Genomic DNA, 21,975 nt, shown 5'->3' on the forward strand with positions numbered 1-21,975 from the left:
TAAACATTTCCATCTATGTTAATAAAACCAAAATGTAAATATTAATACATAAAATTAATTCCATTGGAATTATAAGGGCTCTTTTTCTGCATTGATAAAGATCTCATGGCAATTTAAAATTATTGGAAGTATGAAATTAAAATATGATAAAAACAAGTTTTATAAGTAAAACTTAGATTTGCTTGCTCTCTGTAATGATCCAGCAAGAAGCTATGAAGTGTTTCAAAAGGTGACATTTGATTTGCAGTAGAGATCAAATCCAACTACAGTGAACTCCAGTAGTTATTCAGATTCCTCACTTACCCAAAAATCATATTGCATCACATTTTTATCAAGCTAAACACCCTACAGACTGGGCCTTTGAAATATTTTTTTCTATATTTTATGGAGATCTTTGTAATGAGAACCTATTAAACAAATGGATCAGCAATTGCTACTTGTTGCTGTTTAGCACATAATTTGTTTTTAGTAATTTTCATTTTGTTGTGGCAGCAACAAATTCAATAGATTGATGCCTCCGATTCTTTGCTTCTATGCTGTAGTCAAAGCCAAAGATGTTTGCTTGTAACAAAACATCTATTCAAGAAGAAAAAAGAGTCTGATTATTGTTCTGGAACTCTGGCTTTTGGTTCTTTGTGGAATGAGGAACTCTTCTTTCCTATTGTTACTGTTTTAGGTAAAACTGGGTTATTATAACATGAGACAGAAAAAGCTACTAGGATCTCTCATGCTGCTATTATCTAGTTCTTCTATAAGCTTATATAAAGACAGAAATGAAGTAAGACATTTACATTTCTTCAGAGGTACTCATGAAATGAACTGTGATCCCTGAGCTCATTATAATTATTTGCAAGTGCACTAAGATTATATGGCTTACATGACTCTATGCCAGTATACTTCTGGTCAGTTTATAATGATTAAAATATGGAATTAATTTATTAGAAGTCCAGAACTAGGAATGCATATTGTACCTTTAATATTTCAGCTGAGGCACTTATTTTCTCCTAGTAGTATTATGCTCTGTTTTGCAGTATAATCATCTCAGATACTAGATCCTTTCTTATTCAAAGGGCAAAATACAACCAATAACCTGGAATCTCAGTAGTTTTTTTATATTGTTTTTAAATGGGTAGTTACAAATTAAATTATTCAATCTGGTTATATATTACTAAAGCAAGGATTAATTATAGTCTTCTAATGAGAATTTCTAATTTTAAAGTTAATTTTATTTTTTCATGCACATGTAGAATAATGCTGGGCTCGAGGATTTTGAAAGGAAAAAAACCCTTGGAACAGGTTCATTTGGAAGAGTCATGTTGGTGAAACATAAAGCCACTGAACAGTATTATGCCATGAAGATCTTAGATAAGCAGAAGGTTAGTGTGTTCATTGTTGTTTACCTGCAGGGAAAACTCCAGTTTTATCACGTAGACTATTAAACAAATGCAGTATAATGACTTACCATGGACTCCTTCAAATAATTTTATTATTGCATTTAATTTTTATTCTCAATTATTGTGACTATATGATGTATAGTTAATACTTTTAGTATATGGTGGCACATTATTGTTTTAATAATTATTTACATGTAATACATAGGTGTATGTTTACAAACAAAATATTGAATTGAACATGTAAAGAACAAGCATCTCTACCACATCCTGCCTTGTGGAAAAACTGCAGGGACCGAAGACTTAATCCTTAGATTGATGAAACAAAATTAACAATTTTATTTTATTGCATTTTAATTTACAGTAGGAGCCCTCTTATTTAACATAATTGGGTTTGGTTAATTTAAATGTCAGCCAAAGCGGGGAAAATTTTTAAACTTACATGCAATAAACAATTTTTAAGTAACAATTAGGTGTACCTAATGCATCAGGATGTCTGAATTATTCATGCTTTAATATATTAAGCTCCTATTTTCCTAGTAAAAACTCACAATTAAGGGAAGGAAAAAATAGCAAATCTTGATGTGTTATCTTAGAGATGTTATGTTTCCAAGAATAACTTTTTGGCTTATTGCGACGTATGTAGGAAAATGTGGAGGAAACAGTACTGAGCTAGTAGTAGTCATGGTTACAGGTAGTGTCTAGACCAATGCAGTTCAATATAAATATAATGTGAGCCATATATGTAATTTTAATTTTTAAAAAAGAAAAAGAATAGTTGAAATTAATTTTACTAATATATTTTATTTAATAGCCCAATATATTCAAATTTTTATTTCAACACAATTTATATAAGATTATTGAAATATTTTACTTTTTTTTAATACTAAGTCTTCAAAATCTGATATGTATTTTATACTTAGAGTACATCTCAATTTGGGCCAACCACACTTCAACCGTTAAATAATCGCATGTGGCTAGAACCTACCATATTGGACAGCGTAGCATTAGGCTGGTCTGAGATTTCAGTCTAACCTCTACTTTATTTTTTTATTTTCTATTTTTTGAAACATAATTGATTGTACATATCTGTGAGGTACAGCATCCAATATACATACCTGCGTGCAATATGTGATGCTCTAATCAGTATAATTAGAGTATTCAACACTATACAATGTAATTAATTTTGGGGGCCTTTTACCAATTACTTGCTAACCCACCTCCCTCCTCCTTTCCCACCTCTTGTAGTCTCAGTTCTAATTTTCTCCTTTGGAAAGTTTAACGAATTATTCTGATTGTTGTGTCTTTCTTTTTAAAAATTTATTTATTTATTTATTTATTTATTTATTATTTTATTTTATTTTATTTTTTTTAGCTCCCACTTATGAGTGAGGACATGCACTATTTCTCTTTCTGTGCTGGCTTATTTCATTCAACATAACTTTCTCTAAGTTCATCCATGTTGTTTTAGTACTGGTTCTGGGTAGATACAGTAGTGTAGCCTCCTTGTGGGTACATCAACCATATTCAGTATCGGAGTTAGGTGTGATTGTCTCTGTGGCCTAGGCACTGGAGCACTTAGTGATTCCTTGCTGAGGTTAGTGACACTGTATTGGTTCATTGAGGACATGGGTGAGCTCTCAAGTTCTTGAGAGAAGCATCTGGGTGCCTTGTCACTCTGTGGCTGGAGTGAGTATCCTGGGGCAGGCTTGATGGCACCCCAGCTAGTGTCCCATGACCTTAATGCATGCACTCGGGTGTATTAGAGGTCCTCAGTTTGAAAGGATGACCCTCGCTGGGGTTTCCCTTTCCTCTTCCCTACAGGCAGAGGCTCCTCCTGGGTAGAGCCTTGCTTCTACCAGTTGGGCTAAGGGTTGGTGGTGATTGGGAATTTTCTTTCTTATTCTATTTGGGTATCCTGGATTTCTGCCTTCCCCAGGTGGTTCTGCATGTATCTCTTCCCGAATCAAGGCAGTCGTGAGGGCTGCACACGTACCTCCCTGCTAGGATCGCTACTGCATGAGGCAGCATAATTCCTTCTGTGGGTTGGACCACTGGGTCACATGTCTGCACTCACTCACCTCTTTCCCTGGGCTCTGCTGGTGACTCTCCTTGTGTCAATGGAGTGGAGTGGTCAGTGTGCCACCTTCATGGTGGCTGTGGCTGCTGCTGTGGCAGTGAGCTGACCTTGAGGCAACAGTGGCTGTGGCAGTGGGAGTGGCAGACCACACACATGGAAACAATGTCTTTGGCAGTGGCAGGGGCTGCTGCAGCAGCTCCTGAGGTCCCCAGGTATGCCTACCATGTGCCCCCAACCTCTACTGTAATTAGAACAAAACTACCCTCTAACATGAAAGGGGGTAATGGATTAAATCTCTTGAAAGTTAAATATACCCATACACATATTTAATTGTGCATTTTTGTCTACTGCCCTCATTCACATGCATATCTTTTCTAACCATGCTTCTTGAAAAAATAGTTTAATCACTCTATCCACCACTAACTCACTTCCTATTAATTCTCCAACCCACAATAATTTAGCTGCCTTCTTGTTTATCCTCTACCTCTTGCTACAAGATAAGTAACAAAATAACATTCCATAAAAACATTCTTCTCTCTTAATAAAATCACAAATCTTTCAGTTAAATCTGTTTGACTTCTCCCATCTTAGGGTGTATGGGATGAGAGGAAGAAAACCAGTGTGCAAAAATTAAGGAAATCACATTTCTTTACTCCATGTTGTGTGTCAAGCATAGCTAAGCACTTTATATACAGTAGTCCCTCCTTATCCACAGAGGATATATTCCAAGCCTCCCAGTGGATGCCTGAAGATGCAGCTAGCACTAGCCCTATGTACGGTATGTTTTTTCCTATATAATTACATTTTATAGGGCAGATAGCATATACAGTGTGGATATGCTAGACAAAGGAATGATTCACATCCCAAACAGAACAGAGCAGGATGGCATGAGATTTTATCATGCTACTCAGAATCTGCATGCAATTTAAAACTTATAAATTGTTTACTTCTGGAATTTTACATTTAATATTTTTGGACAATGGTTGGCCACAGGTAACTGAAACCATAGAAAGTAATACAGCAGATAGGTGGGAACTACTCTACAGCTGGTCCTCTGTGTACTTGGGTTCTGCATCTGTGGATTCAACCAACTGTGGCTCAAAAATATTTGAAAAAAAGTGGATGGTTGTGTCTGCACTAAACATGTACAGAGGTTTTTTTCTTGCCATTATTCCCTAAACAATACAGTATAACAACTATTTACATAGTGTTTCATTGCATTAGGTATTCTAAGTAATCTAGAGATGATTTACAACATATGGGAGGATGTGCATAGGTTATATGCAAATACTATACCATTTTATATAAGGGACTTGAGCATCTATGGATTTTGATATCCACAGGGTTCCTGGAACCAATCCCCATGGATACCGAGGTACAACTGAATCAGTGAATCTTCACAACTGTGTGATATTAATCTCCCTTTTAAGCCAATAACCTCTCTATTCAAGTAATTTTTCCAAAGTAAAACAGCTAGTAAGATGAACTAAGAATTTGATCTAGATTTGTCTGATTTCTATGCCTTTACTCCTTGTTAATTTTTCCTTTAAAATGTAGTTGTTATCTCTGAGATCCTTCCTACCACCCCCTAGTTTGATCCTTCATTAAAGACAACTGGTCTTTCACAATAACATCTTAATTTCCACAACCTCAGACTTCTCCTCTTCTACTAATTCATCCTCTTTACTGCCAACAAAATTCTTACTATATCATATCATTTCCTTCACCCACTTAAAAAGCTTTATGATATTTATTTACTAAAGTCAGAACTCACAGCATGCTTTCAAACCCTTCATAATTTTCTTCCAAACTCCATTGTAGTATTTTATCTTATACTATTCCCTACGTGTCCTCTATGCTTTACTTCTCTGACTTGAAACCTGAGGTCACAGGAATATATAGTGCTGTTCTGGGTGAGGTAGGGATGACGTACGGTCTATCTTCCTTTACCGATAACTCCTCAGGTGTTTGGCTAAAAAATCAATCGGCTGGTAAGAAACAAGCCATTTGTAAATGCTTTTAAATCTACGAATTTTGAAAGTAAAACATGGACTACATCCCCAGGGATACTTTTTAATTTTCCTCTGCCATTTAGGAATACTTTATCACCAAATTTTGAGAAACACTATCCTAAACTACAACCAAATGGAACTACTACTCAGACTTACTTCTGTATATTTTCGTCTTTCAGGTATTGGTTCTGGATATCAACCCTGACTGAAATTTCTCCCCTATCTTTCCCTAACCTTTGTTATCTATCCATCTTTTAAGACCCAGCTGAACTCTTGACTTTTTAAACAGATTATAATAACGAATGCCATTTATTGAGCTTTTACTATGTGCCATGCACTATGTTAAACACTTGACATGCATTGCCACATAGCCACTTTTAAAGTAGGTATCATTATCAGCATTTTACAGAGAAGAATCTGGGACTTAGAAAGATTATGTACTAAGCTTCAAGTAAACATTTTCTCCTCTGAACACTTGAGACATTATAACTTTCATTTGGCAATTATTCATATATTGCTATTCACATATTCATGCATCGTACTTTCAAATAGATTTTATGCAGCATGAAGTTAGATACTTTCTTGTCCTTATCTCTGTAACACCTATTATTATTATACTGTATATAGTAGATATGCACATTTAAAAGTCAATTCTATTTTAATTAGTTAATTTTTAAAAAACAGCTTTTTAGTTAATTATTTAGGTTAATTTATTTGCTTTGCCAGTTCATATGTCTTGAATTTATTTCTGTTTTGTATTATGTCTCACACACACATAATTGGCTTAGGACTATAATACAGAAAGCCTCTCTGTTGTAGTTTTCATTACTTATTTTACAAGCTAACACATTGTTTATGCCTAATTAAAAACCTGCTACATCATAATATATAAAAGTAAACACAAAACAAAGGTAATTCTCCAGCTAATGTTATAGAATTTATTGTAATAATTATGGACTAATTGGTTCTGTAACTAGTTAAAATGTGGACAGTAGTAACCCAACCACTTCATATTACAAGTGAAAAAACTGAGGTCCAAAGAGTTAAAATAACATCTGCAAAGTAACAAAACTGGTTAAATAGAAGGCCTAGATTAGAATACAGATCTTCTGACTCCTAGTCAATTATTCATTGCTCAATACTGTTGGTATACTCCTAATTTTATATACCAATAACTGGCAGTGTCTTTAATTACTTTTCTTATTCATGCTTAACTTCTTGACTTCTGCGATTATCACCACACTGGCAGTAAGCCTCCAAGAAGAAAGAATGCCACCTTCTAATGATTTGCACATATACGAGGCAATTATTTATGTCCCCCTAAGGTCACCTTTTCTTAAATTCAAAATAGAATCACACATGGAATAGAATCAGTCTTCATGAAGTCAAGATCAATTCCTTTCCCCTTCTATTGAGTAGATAATCCAGATGAAGCTTGATTAATCCTAAATGACCTATTTCTTATATAAAAAAAGAAGTCTTTTGCCAATATTTTGTGTGTCCTCTTCTGTGGCTGTGAAAACTGAATTTTTAGAATTGTACTTCATTCAGGTGTTATGAAATGAACAGACTGTTCATTTTTACCCACTATTTTTCAATTATTGACTTTTCCTTAATCTTTAGTTTCCTTACTGATCTTCTAAAGTATTTAAAATCAGTACCTACTTACTGCAGTGATTTGGGCCAGCTCCTTTAGTCATTAGTGGCTAATATTTTAACATACTAGTTTTTAAAGTAATTTTTTATGGGCCTATTTTTTATTCCACTTAGTTCAGGCTCCTTAACTAAAATTATTGTTGACCTTCTTAAGACCAAATTTCAAATCCTCTATTAGGTTTTTCATTTGAATCTGAAAGCTTAATTGGTAATTATTATTATCTTTCTTATCATAGTCTAACAATTTTGTTTATCCAAGTTCATTATCAGGTGAAAAACATTTTATTCTTTTAAAATGATAGTAACTGTTTTATTTTGCTTTATTACATTAAGATATATTTATCTATAAATTACAGGTTGTTAAACTGAAGCAAATAGAGCATACTTTGAATGAGAAAAGAATATTACAGGCAGTGAATTTTCCTTTTCTTGTTCGTCTGGAGTACTCCTTTAAGGTAAATTTTAGTAATATCTAAATAAGATATTTTAACCTGATATACTCTTTAAAATATGAAGCTATCATAAGATTCTAAACCAGATGATAAATCTGGTGAATATGAATAAGCAAAAAGAAATAAGCATTTAATTTTATGCTGTTGAATCCTATTGAGCTTATTAACTTAGGTAACATTTGAAAAGGTTTTGGTTTTTCCTGGGGAAATTGTTCAAGGGTATATATGTAATTGTTCATGAGATGGTATGACAAAATCAAATATTTCAACTTATCAGAAACCACTGTGATATCTTATTAAGCAATTCTTAAACTCATGCAAGTATATACAACCAATACACCTATTTCTCTTAAACACTTTCTGCCAGGTTCCTACCATCTTCTTTTACTTAGTAATTTGTGTTCTAGTCTTTTCACTTACACAAGGCAGAAGTCTTTGCTCCACTGTTCAAGTGTCTGATAAAGTTGCACAAGATTTATTCTTTAAATTGGCAGCTTTTCACCTTTTTGAAGTAATACTTGGCATCTCTCTGCAATGGTGAATTATATGAAATATTTTAACCTTTTTCCCCAGTTATTCTTAAGTCAATTGAAGACCTATGTATTTAAGATATTAAAACCATTAATCTCTCATACATAAAATGTAAATATTCTTATTAACTTCAAATTCTTTTTTAACTTTTGTTATTTTTTTGCATACACTGTAGCATTATGCCATTACCTCAGTGTTTAATTATTCAAGAGTTAAATGTTCCCTGCAAGAGCAGGAATAGGTGAAATCCTGGACTAATTTAGCAAGAATACCAGGAGAGGAAAAAAAAAAAAACTGCCCATTATAGAAAAGCTAAAGCATTTCCATTTATTCTGTATTTCTCAATGTCGTTAGTCTGTCAGATGAATTTTAAATTTGTTTTTTTCTAATTGAACATGTTGTAATCTTAAAATATTTTTTTTAACCTAGGTTTCATAATTTAAATTTATTTCCTTTTTATTCATTCATAGGATAATTCTAATTTATACATGGTTATGGAATATGTCCCTGGGGGTGAAATGTTTTCACATCTAAGAAGAATTGGAAGGTTCAGGTAACTAATGCTTTTCCCCTCCTCAAATCTTTATATGCTCATGTTGTTTTAAGACAAATTTTTAAGTTAATGCTAATGGCAGAAATTTTCATTTAATTAACTGATATTTTAACTATATGAAGCATTAGGTGGACACATTAATAAGAGACCACAACATACATGAGTTTTAAAATTCAAATAAATGCACTGTGAAGCCAATTTAAATATTCTACCATTGGTAGATAGTGGGAGGTACCATTATTTGAAGAGTTTCCAGAAAATGCAAACATTAATTGAATTTTTAAATACCAATATTTATTGAACAAATATTAATAATACAACTCTGAGACAGATGTTCACATAAGGTTGAAGATAAAAAAGGAATATATAGAGAGAAATGATAATGGTTTCATGGTGATGAGATTATAAAAGATCACTATTTACAAACAATTCTCCTTAAAGTTGTTGTAAAGTTGAGTTTTCAAAATATGTACATAATTTAAGAGGAGTTTCTACCCTATCATTAGGTTATTACTAATAAGATCTCAGTTGTTAAAGTAGATTATAGATTCTGATAGTTTTACCTTTGTGTAATAGTTTGTAAGCTACTACTTTTCATTGATAGTTACAAATAGAATAAAACTAAACCAAAACAGTTTCAGCTTCATTCAGTATATTATGCATTTGGCATAATTAAAACATTATGAGTATGAGCTCAAACACGACTGATGATGGTAATTTGAAAGATGATTGTAGACTCAGATTATCACGAGGTGATATCTAGTAATGGGCAAATATTAGAGTTATTTTAGTTACCTGGGGCCTAAGCCAAAATATATTTATTTACTTAATACATATAGGCACTGTGCTAATGCAAAGCAGCTTTGGTTTATCTTTAGTAATTTTCTTTCACCTCTTATTATCTCATCTCTCCTACTATCCCTTGTCCAAGCAGTCCTAGAATCCTCATGTTGCCATATGATTATTCAAAGTTTTACACTGAAGTACCACACCTAAACCTATCTTCAAAAAATATTTTGTCCATTTTCTGTAATTACTAACTTCTTTTCTTTGAAACTCCCCAAAGAATTATATCTTTAATTCTTGACTTGGTAATAAGACGAAAGCAAGTTGGTTGAAATAATTCACACTGAGACACTCTCTTTTCTAACCTTTCACACATGCTACATATATACTTGAAAGATTGCTAACTCTGTCTTAGAAACTTTGAGGCAACAAGAATATGAGTTATTGTTTAGCATGGCTTTACTCAAAATCAACGGTCATTGTGATTCTCTACTTAAATAGTTGTCTAGGCTTAAAGCTACTACAGCATTAAACCTTCCTACTGTCTTCCTGCATTCTCTTAAATATGAGTAGAAATAACCAATAATACTGTTGGTGGGACTGTAAATTAGTACAGCCATTGTGGAAAACAGTATGGAGGTTTCTAAAACAACTGCGGATAGAACTACCATACAATCCAGCAATCCCACTACTGGTTATATACCCAAAGGAGTGGAAAGCAAATGCATTTAGAATATTTTGCTTTCACCTTTCAACAATTTGATTATAGATCTATGTAATATCTGTACTCCTTCCAATCAAACACCAGTGTGTGGAAATACATATAAGGTGCTGACTGCATTTTATAAAAGGGTATGTCAAAAAGTTCATGGAAAGATTCATATTTCTTTTAATTCTACTTTTCTACAAACTTTTTGAAATACCCTCATATTTACAGATACATGGAGAAAGTAGAAGGGAACCTCCCAGGTTAAACATTTCCAAATTTAAGGATAAATGTTGTAATAGCCAGGATGGATTCTCCCAATCTCTGCTTAGAATGTTCCCCTCTTATTCCTTGTCATTTGACATATGACGTAGATTATTACAGTATTAGGTTAGGGCTGAAACTGGAAGCGTATTATAAAATGTTGCCCTGCAAAAAGTATTTTTCTTTAGATATTAATTCACTCAGCAAATATTTACTAAGCACCTGATGTGTATCAGCCCTAAGACCTGGGAAATGTAGTGACGAGCAAAAGGAGCAGCACATGCAATCTTTTTTCTGGAATTTCTGTTTCTAGTGCTACCAGATCAAACTCATGTCAGCCATCTTGAGAGAAATCCTATTCACAATTAAGGTTGTTTACTGAGGGCACAAATCTGAAAGTCATTGCAATTTATTAGGCAGATTAGCAGAATCCAATAAATACGCTAGAAGATGAATTAGGAACTCATATTAGAAAATTTGTACATCCTTTTGGAGTGCTACTCAGATTATGGCATCAAAATTATCCTGACCTATCAGTTGACCTAATCTATACATGCAAGAACTGTGCCTGTTTACACAAACATGGATTATACCTATGTCTATGTGTCTGTGTAACATGCATAGTGGAATGTTTGGAAATTCACTTGCCAAAATTGTATATGTGGTTTTTGGATGGGATTATGGGTGTTCTTTATTCTTCACCAATATTTTATGATATTTTTTCTATAATAAGCACATGCCATTTTTGTAATGGAAGCTATTACAAAATGGGTAAAATGGCATTAATCTGCAGATTAACACAGCTGGAGCCTCTATGTAGTGAAATTCTTTAAGCACGTGAAATTTGTGGAGAAAGTAGATGTAGCCTATTAACTATAGCAATGGCCCTGACAGACAATCCAACTGGCACATTTGCTTTTCAATCATTCTCAAGGTCAGACATAATTATAAAGACATCAATATCTTCTAACATGACCAATAATAATTTACAATAAGATGACTATTTTAGGATTATATTTTTCTTCAATACATGCTGCCCCTAAATGTATCAAAGCATTATTTGATGACAATTTAGAGATTTATTGAATATTTGGAAACTAACAAGATTTTTTACATACGTTTAAAAGAAAAAATACTTTTCACTTCCAAAGTACCTCTACCCCATTTTAATTTTTATATGTAATCTACTAATTATTATGTGTTAATCAAGTTACCGAAAATTAATGTTTTGTTTCTTTGCAGTGAACCCCATGCTCGGTTCTATGCAGCTCAGATAGTGCTAACATTCGAGTACCTTCATTCTCTAGACCTCATCTACAGAGATCTAAAACCTGAAAATCTCTTAATTGACCATCAAGGTTATATCCAGGTATGACTTGAACACATTATATATAATGTATTTGAGAAAAGATTAGGCAAGAAGTTGTATATATTTAACCCCAACTATCAATATTGGATTTTTTTGAGGGAGACTATTACTTTATACTGATAGTTTAAGTTGAACTCATGGTTCCATCACTATTATGGAGAAGCAAAAATCCCATCAAGGATGGAATCTATTTATGTCCCCCATAATCTATAGTTATGAACCGAGCAGTCTCCTGCATAAGGAAATAATAATAGCTAAACTTGTGAGCACTTAGTGCCAGGCATATTCAAAGTGTTTTCCATGTATTATCTCTTTTAATCCTGATAATCCTATTTATTATCTTCATTTTAAGGCAATAATGAGTGCTCACAAATTTAGCTATTATTATTTCCTTGTGTAGGAGCCTGTGCTCCAACACTGGACTGGTGGCAATGTTTTCTTTACATTTCTACTGTTAATATAGTTGGAACACCTCTTTCTACACAGTTATCAATAGATTCTCCTGTTGATGCTTTCACACTTCTGATGTTGTAATTGATGGCATATGACACTTTGGACTTAAGCATTGTTTCGTTTTTATTAAACTATTTATGTTTACCTTTTATTTTCACTTTTTTTCCTTGGGTGTGTGTTCTTTTCATAATGACTAACAACTGTTTTTGTTGTTGTTTTGTTTTGTTCATTTGTTTCTTTGTTTTAAAAAAGGGAAAGGGTTTCCAAGTTGGGTTGTTTTATTTAACCTTCATTCATTAAACAGTGGCCGTCATGAATTAGTCTCAATTACATTGACTTAACGTTTTCCATTTTTTCATGGTTTTAATTTTAACCCTGAAGTTTTAACTTTCAATTTACATATAATAAATACATTTATTGTGAAGCAATAAATTTTTACAAATATATATTTTTTCTTTTATAGGTCACAGACTTTGGATTTGCCAAAAGAGTTAAAGGCAGAACCTGGACATTATGTGGCACTCCAGAGTATTTGGCTCCAGAAATAATCCTCAGCAAGGTATATTTATAATGTCAATATTTAAGAAGTAGGAATGAGTCATGCATCACTGTGGACGTCTGTAAAAACAGTTTATTCTAATTTTATGTTCATTATTTGATCTAAGTTATAAATTTAAGTCTTATTTGTGCATAATTACTAAAGAATAGTTATTTAGAGTCTACCATTAATCCCATAGCTTCTGCAGTTTTAACTCTGGATCTTAGAGAAATATTGTGAATAAACTTGACCTCTAGATCTATGTTTTAAAGCCAAAAACATAGTCTTTTTATTATTATTCCCAATAACAAAAGGGTAGGGAAACCTTGCTCTGGATTACACCAAGAGGCAAATCTAGAGATAATATGTACTAATTGTCAATTCTTCTTTTGTTTCAAATTTACCATTTAAATGAAAGGAATGTGTGAGAATTGTTTTTTAATTTTAGTTTAATAGGAATACAGTATATCTCCTTATCCTTGGAGGATATGTTTCAAGATCCCCAGTAGATGCCTAAAACTATGGATAGTACTGAACCCTATGTATATACTATGTTTTTCCCTACACATACATACCTATGATAACGTTTGTTTGTTTATTTATTTATTTATTTATTTATTTATTTATTTTATTTATTTATTTTTAAAGATGACCGGTAAGGGGATCTTAACCCTTGACTTGGTGTTGTCAGCACCACACTCAGCCAGTGAGCGAACCGGCCATCCCTATATGGGATCCGAACCCGGGGCCTTGGTGTTATCAGCACCACACTCTCCCGAGTGAGACACGGGCCGGCCCAACCTATGATAACGTTTAATTTATAAATTAGGCACCATAAGAGAATAAAACAATAACTAATAATAACATAGAAAAATTATATCAATATACCAGCATCACTACCCTTCTGCTTTGGGGCCATTATTAAGTAAAATAAGGATTATTTGAACACAAGCACTGCAATACTGTGATAGTTGATCTGATAACCCAGATGGCTAGTAGGTGATTAACTGGTGGGTAGTGTATACAGCTTGGATATGCTGGACATAGGGATGATTCACATCCCAGGCAGAATGGAGCAGGACTGTGCAAGATTTCATCACACTACTCAGAATCAGAACAGTGTGCACTTTAAAACTTATGAATTATTTATTTCTGGAATTTTCCATTTAATATTTTTGGACCATGTTTGACCCTGGGTAACTGAAACCGGGGAAAGCAAAACCATGGATGACGTGGGACTACTGTATTACAGAAATGGAATAGTTTTAGTCTTATTAAAGCCAGTTCTACTTTTCCAAATAGTGAACTGTGGTGAGAGAGACTATAACCATATCTAAAAGGATGTTAACTTCTCTTTTCTTTTCCTCTGCCATCCCTTGGTGGAGAAAACTAGAAAGGAAAAACTAGCAATTACTGGGCACAAATAGGAGCAAGGAAAGAGAAAGAGATAAGATAGTGCCTTACTGGTTCACAAATTGAATAATTAAAATTGGGCTAACTTGTAAAAGTGTTAGAATAAAATAAAAGATTTCTTTCAGCTTTTCTTTCATTATCTTTCATAATTTAAATCATATATAACTAGCCTTTTATAATCTAAATATCATTGCTGTTAACAAATTTCTTCTTTAAGTATAATTAATAATGTGACCACAGAATAAGCTCTAAAATTTTCACAAATTCGTATATATTATAAAAGTGTAATATATGTTGATTGTTCAAAATTTGGAAAATACAGAAAAAATATAAAGAAATAATCAAAAAACCTGTAAAACCTGTAATCCACCCAGAGGCAGCCTTTTGTTTTTTAAACACATTTTGATATACTTTTCTATGCATGTTATCATAGTTGAGATCATAGTGAATGTATAGTATTGTGTCTGACTTTTTCACTTCTATGATAACAAGCACACAAACATCATTCTAATGGCTTGCTTGCAAATGTACTGGAAAGTATTTTAGCCCTTCTTCTGTTGTTGAGTATTCAGGTTTTCTTTTTTTTTCTTTTTTTTTTTTTTTGGTTTTTGTTTTTGTTTTTGCTGTTATTCATAATTATGATAAACATTTTTGTGCATAAAACCTTTTCTGTATTTCACATTATTTCCTTAGGATGTATTCCAGAAGTGGACCTATTGGGTCAAAGGGTATGAACATTTTTAAGACTCTGAATACATATTGCCAAATTGCTTTCTAAAAAGAGTGTACTGTTTACACTCCTACCAGTAGTACAGGAGAGTGCCTGTTCCACTACACTCTCTCCAGCACTGAATATTCTCATTTAAAAAATATTTACTAATTTAATAGGCAATAAATGACATTTTAATTCTCATGTCTTTGATTATTAGATTTTCTTTGAAATGCTTAATAGCCATTTGGTATTTTTGTATATGTGTGTATAAATTATTAGTTTGCTCATTTTTCTACTATAGTTTAACTTTTTTCTTATTATGTATTTTAATTCTCCATACCTAGGGCATTAACTTGTATCTGGCATATTTATTATAAAACTAACACCCAGTTTAAAAAATAGAAATCAAACTTCATGCCAACTTCTTTTATTCCTGTTATACCAGTCCCTCCCTTTAAAAAAGCATATAGAACAGGAAAAAAGAGAAAAAGAAAATCTCTATATTGTAGTATTATATTTTAGGTAGTAATTTGGAAACTAGTTTGTAAAGCTAGAATTTTGACAAAAGGGTGGAATGTGGGGAATGGTAATGGTAATTAGAAGGTACATTTGAAGGCAGAACAAAAGATCTGGGAAGATATCAGCTTATTACTCTCCATGATCAGTTTTTTCTTCCATACTCTTTTGTGCCCATTGACACTGATCATAGTTGATAACAAACTTCAAATAAAAATGTGTATTAGTCTGTTTTTATTACTTATAACAAAGTATGCTGAACTGGGTGATTTATAAAGAAATGAAATTTATTGCTTACAGTTTCTGAGGCTGGGAAGTCCAAAGTCTATCTGGTGGTCGTGACAGTGACCCAGGGGTCTCACATTGTAAGATGGTGGGAGCAGAGAGAGAGAGAAAAACAGACTCTCCTCTTCTTTTAAAGCCTTCAGAACCACGTTCCTGGCCACCATTTTTAATCCATTCACTACTTCAGGGTCCTACAACCCAATCACCTCTTCAAGGCTCTACCTTTCAGTTACCATAATAGGATTTCCCAGTCTCTTAATAGTCACAGTGGGGGCCAAGTTTCTAATATATAAAACTTGGGGGACACAATTCAAGCTTCAGGGATTTTGGGGGGACACAATTCAATTCACTACATTCTGCCCCTGGCTCCCCAAAACTCATGTTCTTTTCACATGCAAGTACGTTCATTTCATCCCTAAAGTCTTAACTTGTTACAACTCAAGAGTCAAAAATTCAAAGCCCCATCTGTAAAATCAATACAAGTTATCTACTTCCACGATGACAATGGTGGGACAAACATAAGGTACATACTCCCGTTCAAAAAGGGAGAAATAGTCCAAAAGAAAGGGGTAACAGGTCACAAACAAGTCCAAAACCCAGCAGGGCAGACATTAAATCTCAAAGCTGGTGAATCATGTACCTTGACTCCATGTTCAATGTCCTCTGCATGCTGGTGTGGGGGTTGAGTCCCCAAGTCTTCAGGCAGCTCCGCTCCTATGGCTTTCCTAGTCACAGGCCACACTTCAGCTCTCCCAGGCTGTCCTTCCACACTGCTAGATCCACAGGTCTGGGGTCTCCATAGCGGTTGTGCTCTCACGGCTCCACTAGGCATGGCACTGATGGGGTTTCTCTGTTGCAGCTCTGTCCCCACATTTCCACTCGGCATTGCTCTAGCAAAGGTTGTCTGCAGTGATTCCACCCCTGCGGCAGATCTTTTCCTGGGCCCCCAGACTTTTCCGTACATCCTCTGAAATCGGGGTGGAGGCTCCCAACCTCCACAGCTCTAGCATTCTGCAAGCCTGCAGACCTAACACCACATGGATGCCACCGAGGCATCCAGCTTGTATTTTCCAAAGCTGCACATCCAGCCACACCTGGGGCCAATTTATCCACAGCTGGAGCAGCCAAAGCAGCTGGGGTGCTGGTGCTGGCAGCAGCTTCCCAAGGTGGTCCTGAGCAGTAAGTCTGTGGAGGGTGGTGCCTCAGGCCTGTTCCCGAAGGCCATTCTGTCTCCCTAAGTCTTTGGGCCTGAAATGGAAGGGTTGGCCCCAGAGGCTTCTGCAATGCCTTCAGGGCCTTTTTCCCCTTCTCTTGATAATCCCGTACCTTTGTACTAATCTTCTTAGCTAATGGTCTCTGGGCTGCACCATTGCGTGCTCTCTGCTTCTCTACCACATGGCCAGGCTGCAAATTTTCCAAATCTTTATGCTCTGCTTCCTTTTTAAATTCTGGCTTTATGTTATGCCGCTGCCACCATAACTCTGTAGGCTGCTGCAAGTAGCCATGCAGCTTCCTTAATGCTTTGCTGCTTAGAAATCTCTTCCACTAAATACTCTGGTTCACAAGTCCTAAGGCATGGACATAATACAGCCAAGTTCCTTGCCAGTTCACAGCAAGGGTGATCTTTGCCCCACTTTCCAATAAACTCCTTCTGATTTCTATATGAGACCTCCTTAGAATGGTTTTTACAGTCCATATTTCTATCAGCATTCTGCTTGCCACCACGTAACCTGTTTCTAAGACATTCCAAACTTTCCCTCATTTTCTTGTCTTCTAACCTTTCATCAGCATCTAGGCTTTTTCTAGCCTGTTCCTTCAAATTACTCCAGCCTCTCTTCAACACCCGGTTCCAAAGCCACATCCACATTTTCAAATATTTGTTATAAGCAACACCCCACTTCTCTCTACCAATTTTCTGTATTAGTCCGTTTTGTGTTGCTTATAACAAAGTACACTGAACTGGGTGATTTATAAAGAAAATGAAATTTATTACTTACAATTTCTGAGGCTAGGAACCCAAAGTCCATCTGATGGTGATGACAATGACCCAGGAGTCTCACGTTGTAAGATGGTGGAAGCAAAGAGAGCAGAGAGAGAGAAAGACAGACTCCTCTTCTTTTAAAGGCCTCAGAACCACGCCCCTGACCACCATCTTTAATTCACTCACTACTGCAGGGTTCTACTATCCAATCACTTCTTCAAGGCTCCACCTTTCAATTACCATAATAGGATATCCTACCCTCTTAACAGTCACAGTGGGGACCAACTTTCTAATACATAAAACTTGGGGGACACAGTTCAAGCTTCAGGGAGTTTTGGGGGGACACAATTCAATCCACTACAACATGTTAATATAAACATGTTATTCTTATTTATTTTCTTATAAATACTTCTGGATCTTAATATGGAAAAAAAAAACCAAACCCAATTAAACATAACTTGAATTGTACACTTGGTTTGCAAAGCACTTTTTATATGTATTATTTTCTTTGATGTAATATGTTTCTCATAAAACCTGATGAATTAGTTTTCTTTCCCAAATATCTTTTATTTATTTATTTATTTTAAGGATATGTACATTTATTTGTTTAAATAACAAATATGTAAACTGAATAACAGATAAATAGCAAAATATTCTGTAGAAAGTAGGGCTTCAAAATTTCACAAAGACTAGAGATATGCAACTTATTAAAATTTACATATTTCATTTTATAATCTTTATAATTATTTGAAATAGCTCTCTAAAGTCTTCTAAAAGCATGCACATATCAAATTAACTTCAATAGAGGAAGATGAATAAAATTCAAAGGCAAATTAATTTCTAAGCAAATCAACAAGTCCACTTAAAAAGAATTCAAGAACAGAAATTAAATATCTAAGTTTAACAACATAAATTGCATTAAAAAAATCAATAAAACAATATAAACACAAGGTCACTTCAAAAAATTCATGGAAAAATAGAATCAAAAGATAATGGAACTCTTTCTATGAACTTTTTGTAGTTGCTGTTGTTGTTTAAATTTTTCCTTTTTTTAAATATGTTCTCTGACCACAACAACAGAAGGCAATTTAGAAAACTCACAAACGTATGGAAGTTAAGCAACACTGTCCTAAATAAACAATTTAAAAAGAAAAATCACAGGGAAATTAGAGAGTACTTTGAGAGAAATATCAAAGTGCAACATATCAAAATTTGTAGGATGCAGGTCTCATGCAGTGCTTAGAGGAAAATTTATACTTGTAAACACCTATATTAAAAATAAGAAAAATCTCAAATCAGTAATGTAAATTTTCCACCTTAAGAAAATAGAAAAATTAGAGCAAACTAAACTAAAAGCAAATATAAGTAGGAAATAACAAAGATTACAACAGAAATATATGAAATAGGGAATTAAAAACCTATAGAGAAAATCAACAAAACCAGAAGATGATTCTTTAAAATGATCAACAAAATTTACAAACTTTTTTCTAAACTGACGAAGAAAAAAGAGAGAAGGCTGAAATTACTAAAATCAGAAGTAAAGTAGGGGCATTATTACATTGTCATTATGGCTTTTTGTGGTGGTAAGATTTATTTTCTTTCTCTTACTTATTTGTATTTTTCTTCTACCAGTTGGTTTTGTTCTTTCTTGTACTCATGGTAGTGATTATCGTTTTTCAGATGCCATATGCAGGATTTGCCTGAGGATTTCTTGTAGGGCTGGTTGTGCGGTGGTGAACTCCTGCAGCTTTTATCTGTCTGGAAAATACACTCTTTTCCCCTCATTTCTGAAGGATAGCCTTGCTGAGTATAGTATTCTTGGCTGGCAGGTTTCTTTTAGAGTATTTTGTTTATATCATCCCATTTTCTTCTGGCCTGTACAGTTTCTGTTGAGAAGTCTGCTGTTAGTCTGATAGGGACTACTGTATAGGTGACTTGAAGCTTTTCTGTTGCTTCTTTTAAGCTTCTCTCTTTGTATTTGAGCATTGCCAGTTTGACTATAATATGTCTTGGAGAGGATCTGTTTGAGTTGAATCTGTTTGGGGATCTTTGAGCCTCCTGGATCAAAAGGTCCTTGTCTTTCCCTATACCTGGGAAGTTTTCTATTACTATTTTTTGGAATAGGTTTTCTGTGCCTTTTCCTTTCTTCTTCCCTTCTGGAACACCCATGATTCAAATTTTTGTGCACTTAAAGTTGTTTGATAGCTCTTCTAGATTTTCTTCACTTTTTAAAATTCTTTTTTCCTTTTTTTGTCTGACTGGGTTATTTTGAAAAGAATACCTTCAAGATCAGAAATTTTCTGTCTGCTTGTTCTAGCTTGCTGCTTAAGCTCTCAGTTGTGTTTTTTATTTCATTGAGTGAATCTTTCAGTTCCATGAGTTCTGCTACATTCTTTTTTAAGGTATTAATCTCTTTGTAAATTTCCTCCTCTATATCCTGGACTTTTTTTTGTCATTTCATTATGATATCTAATTGAGTCTTCTCATATCTTAGTTTCCTGAAGATCATTGCTCAGTATTTCTTTTCAGTCATTTCAAGGGTTTCCTGCTCTAAAGGGTCTGGTATTTGATAATGATTGTCTTCTTTTGGGGGTGTCATATTTTCTTGGGTTTTCATATTTCTAGTATCTCTCTGTTGATGTCTGATCAGCTGATAGAGCAGTTGCTTCTTCTATTACTCTGGAGAGGACTTTGATGTCCTCTTTTTTTCCTGGTCTCTACTGGTGACTTTCCTTGTATCAGTGCAGTCAAGTGTCCAGTGGGCCACCTGTACAGTGGCTGTGGGTGTTGCTGTGGTGTTGAGCCGGGTTTTTTTTGTTTGTTTGTTTGTTTGTTTGTTTTGGAAGCCATGGCTGTGGTGGACCACCCATGTGGAAGTAATGTTTTCAGCATGCTCTCTTGCCTGTTTTGGGGCAGGTGGTACTGCCCTTGGCTCCTTGCCTAGGACTCCAGGCATGCTGTCTTGCCTGCTTCTGGGAGGGGGAGGCTGCAGCCCACAGCTCCTTGCCTAGGACCCCAGACATGCCCTCTTGCTGTTTCTGGGCAGAGGGGGCTGTGGCCCTCAGCTTTTGGCCTTGGAGCCTGGGCATGCTCTCTTGCCTTCTGCCCAAATACCTTTTAGACATGAGAATTAAAACAGTAGATAACAAAAGAAAAGTAAACTTAAATATTTACATCAATTGGATACTGCATTTAACTTTTAGCTTTCACAAGATCCTGCAAAGTGGACAGGATTATCCCTAATACATTCACCCTCCTAACTCCAAGAATGTAGAGAATTTTGAAGTCAACTTCACTATTTACTATGAAGTTCAATATTTACTACTTTGTTTCAAAACTTTTGACCTTTCTAGGTATGCTATAAGAAACCTGATTCATAAGATTATTGACCTTGAGTGGGCCTTAAGAGGTAATTTAGTGCAACTCCCTTCCTCTTGTTCAGCAACAACTAAATTATCCCAGCGAAATAGAGGATATTTATTTCATTGTCTGTAATAATCAATGATTTTAGGAAGAAGATTTAATAATCTTTGTAATATCCAATTCCAATATCTGAAAATTATCTACTTCGTTTAATTCAAATCTTACCTGATACATTTTTTATTCTATTCTGAATAGCTGCTCAGCAACTGCTTTTTTAAAAAAACTTTTATACGCCTCCAGATCATTTTGAAATTACCTATAACTTCATTTTCTTCTGAGTAACTTAAGTAATAATTGACACTGGTGTTGGTTTAATTTCAGGGCTACAATAAGGCAGTGGATTGGTGGGCGTTAGGAGTGCTAATCTATGAAATGGCAGCTGGCTACCCCCCATTCTTTGCAGACCAGCCAATTCAGATTTATGAAAAGATTGTTTCCGGAAAGGTAAGTAATATATTTTATTATTCCTCTATTATTATTTCTGTACATGAATTTTAAGCTTTGCAGTTTGAAACTATATCATGTCATCAGAATATTATCCTAAATTGGGAAAAGTATAGAAATATCCATAATTGCTGCTCTTGTATCTAGCATTCATTTATGGTAATAGCATAAGTATTGAATCATTGGAGTCTCTTAAGAAAAAAGAGAAGTTTTACAAACAAATTTGCAAAATAATAGGGCAACTTACAAAGCACAGGATCATGGCCATAATTCTCAATATTCCTTCAAATAAATAAAAATTTTTAATGATTTCATATGGAATCTCCTTGGAGAAAAGTTTTAGGGGCTATTTTTATATGCCGTTGCTTTTGCAGGAGAGACTTCTTGTTTGAACTATGTCAAATACGACA

The 21,975-nt window shown here is 34.3% G+C and overlaps 1 protein-coding gene across 1 annotated transcript in view; it reads left to right on the forward strand.

The window, feature by feature from the left end:
* PRKACB (protein kinase cAMP-activated catalytic subunit beta) overlaps window positions 1-21,975 on the forward strand; it is a 144,867-nt gene that overhangs the window by 105,551 nt on the left and 17,341 nt on the right. The window contains exons 3-8 of the mRNA XM_063104349.1: window positions 1,248-1,376; window positions 7,496-7,594; window positions 8,593-8,675; window positions 11,674-11,800; window positions 12,717-12,812; window positions 21,443-21,565. Coding sequence (XP_062960419.1) covers window positions 1,248-1,376; window positions 7,496-7,594; window positions 8,593-8,675; window positions 11,674-11,800; window positions 12,717-12,812; window positions 21,443-21,565 — 657 coding nt within the window. The remainder of the gene's footprint in view (window positions 1-1,247; window positions 1,377-7,495; window positions 7,595-8,592; window positions 8,676-11,673; window positions 11,801-12,716; window positions 12,813-21,442; window positions 21,566-21,975) is intronic.

The sequence above is a fragment of the Cynocephalus volans genome, chromosome 8 (genome assembly GCF_027409185.1).
Source record: "Cynocephalus volans isolate mCynVol1 chromosome 8, mCynVol1.pri, whole genome shotgun sequence".
Taxonomy (NCBI): Eukaryota; Metazoa; Chordata; class Mammalia; order Dermoptera; family Cynocephalidae; genus Cynocephalus; species Cynocephalus volans.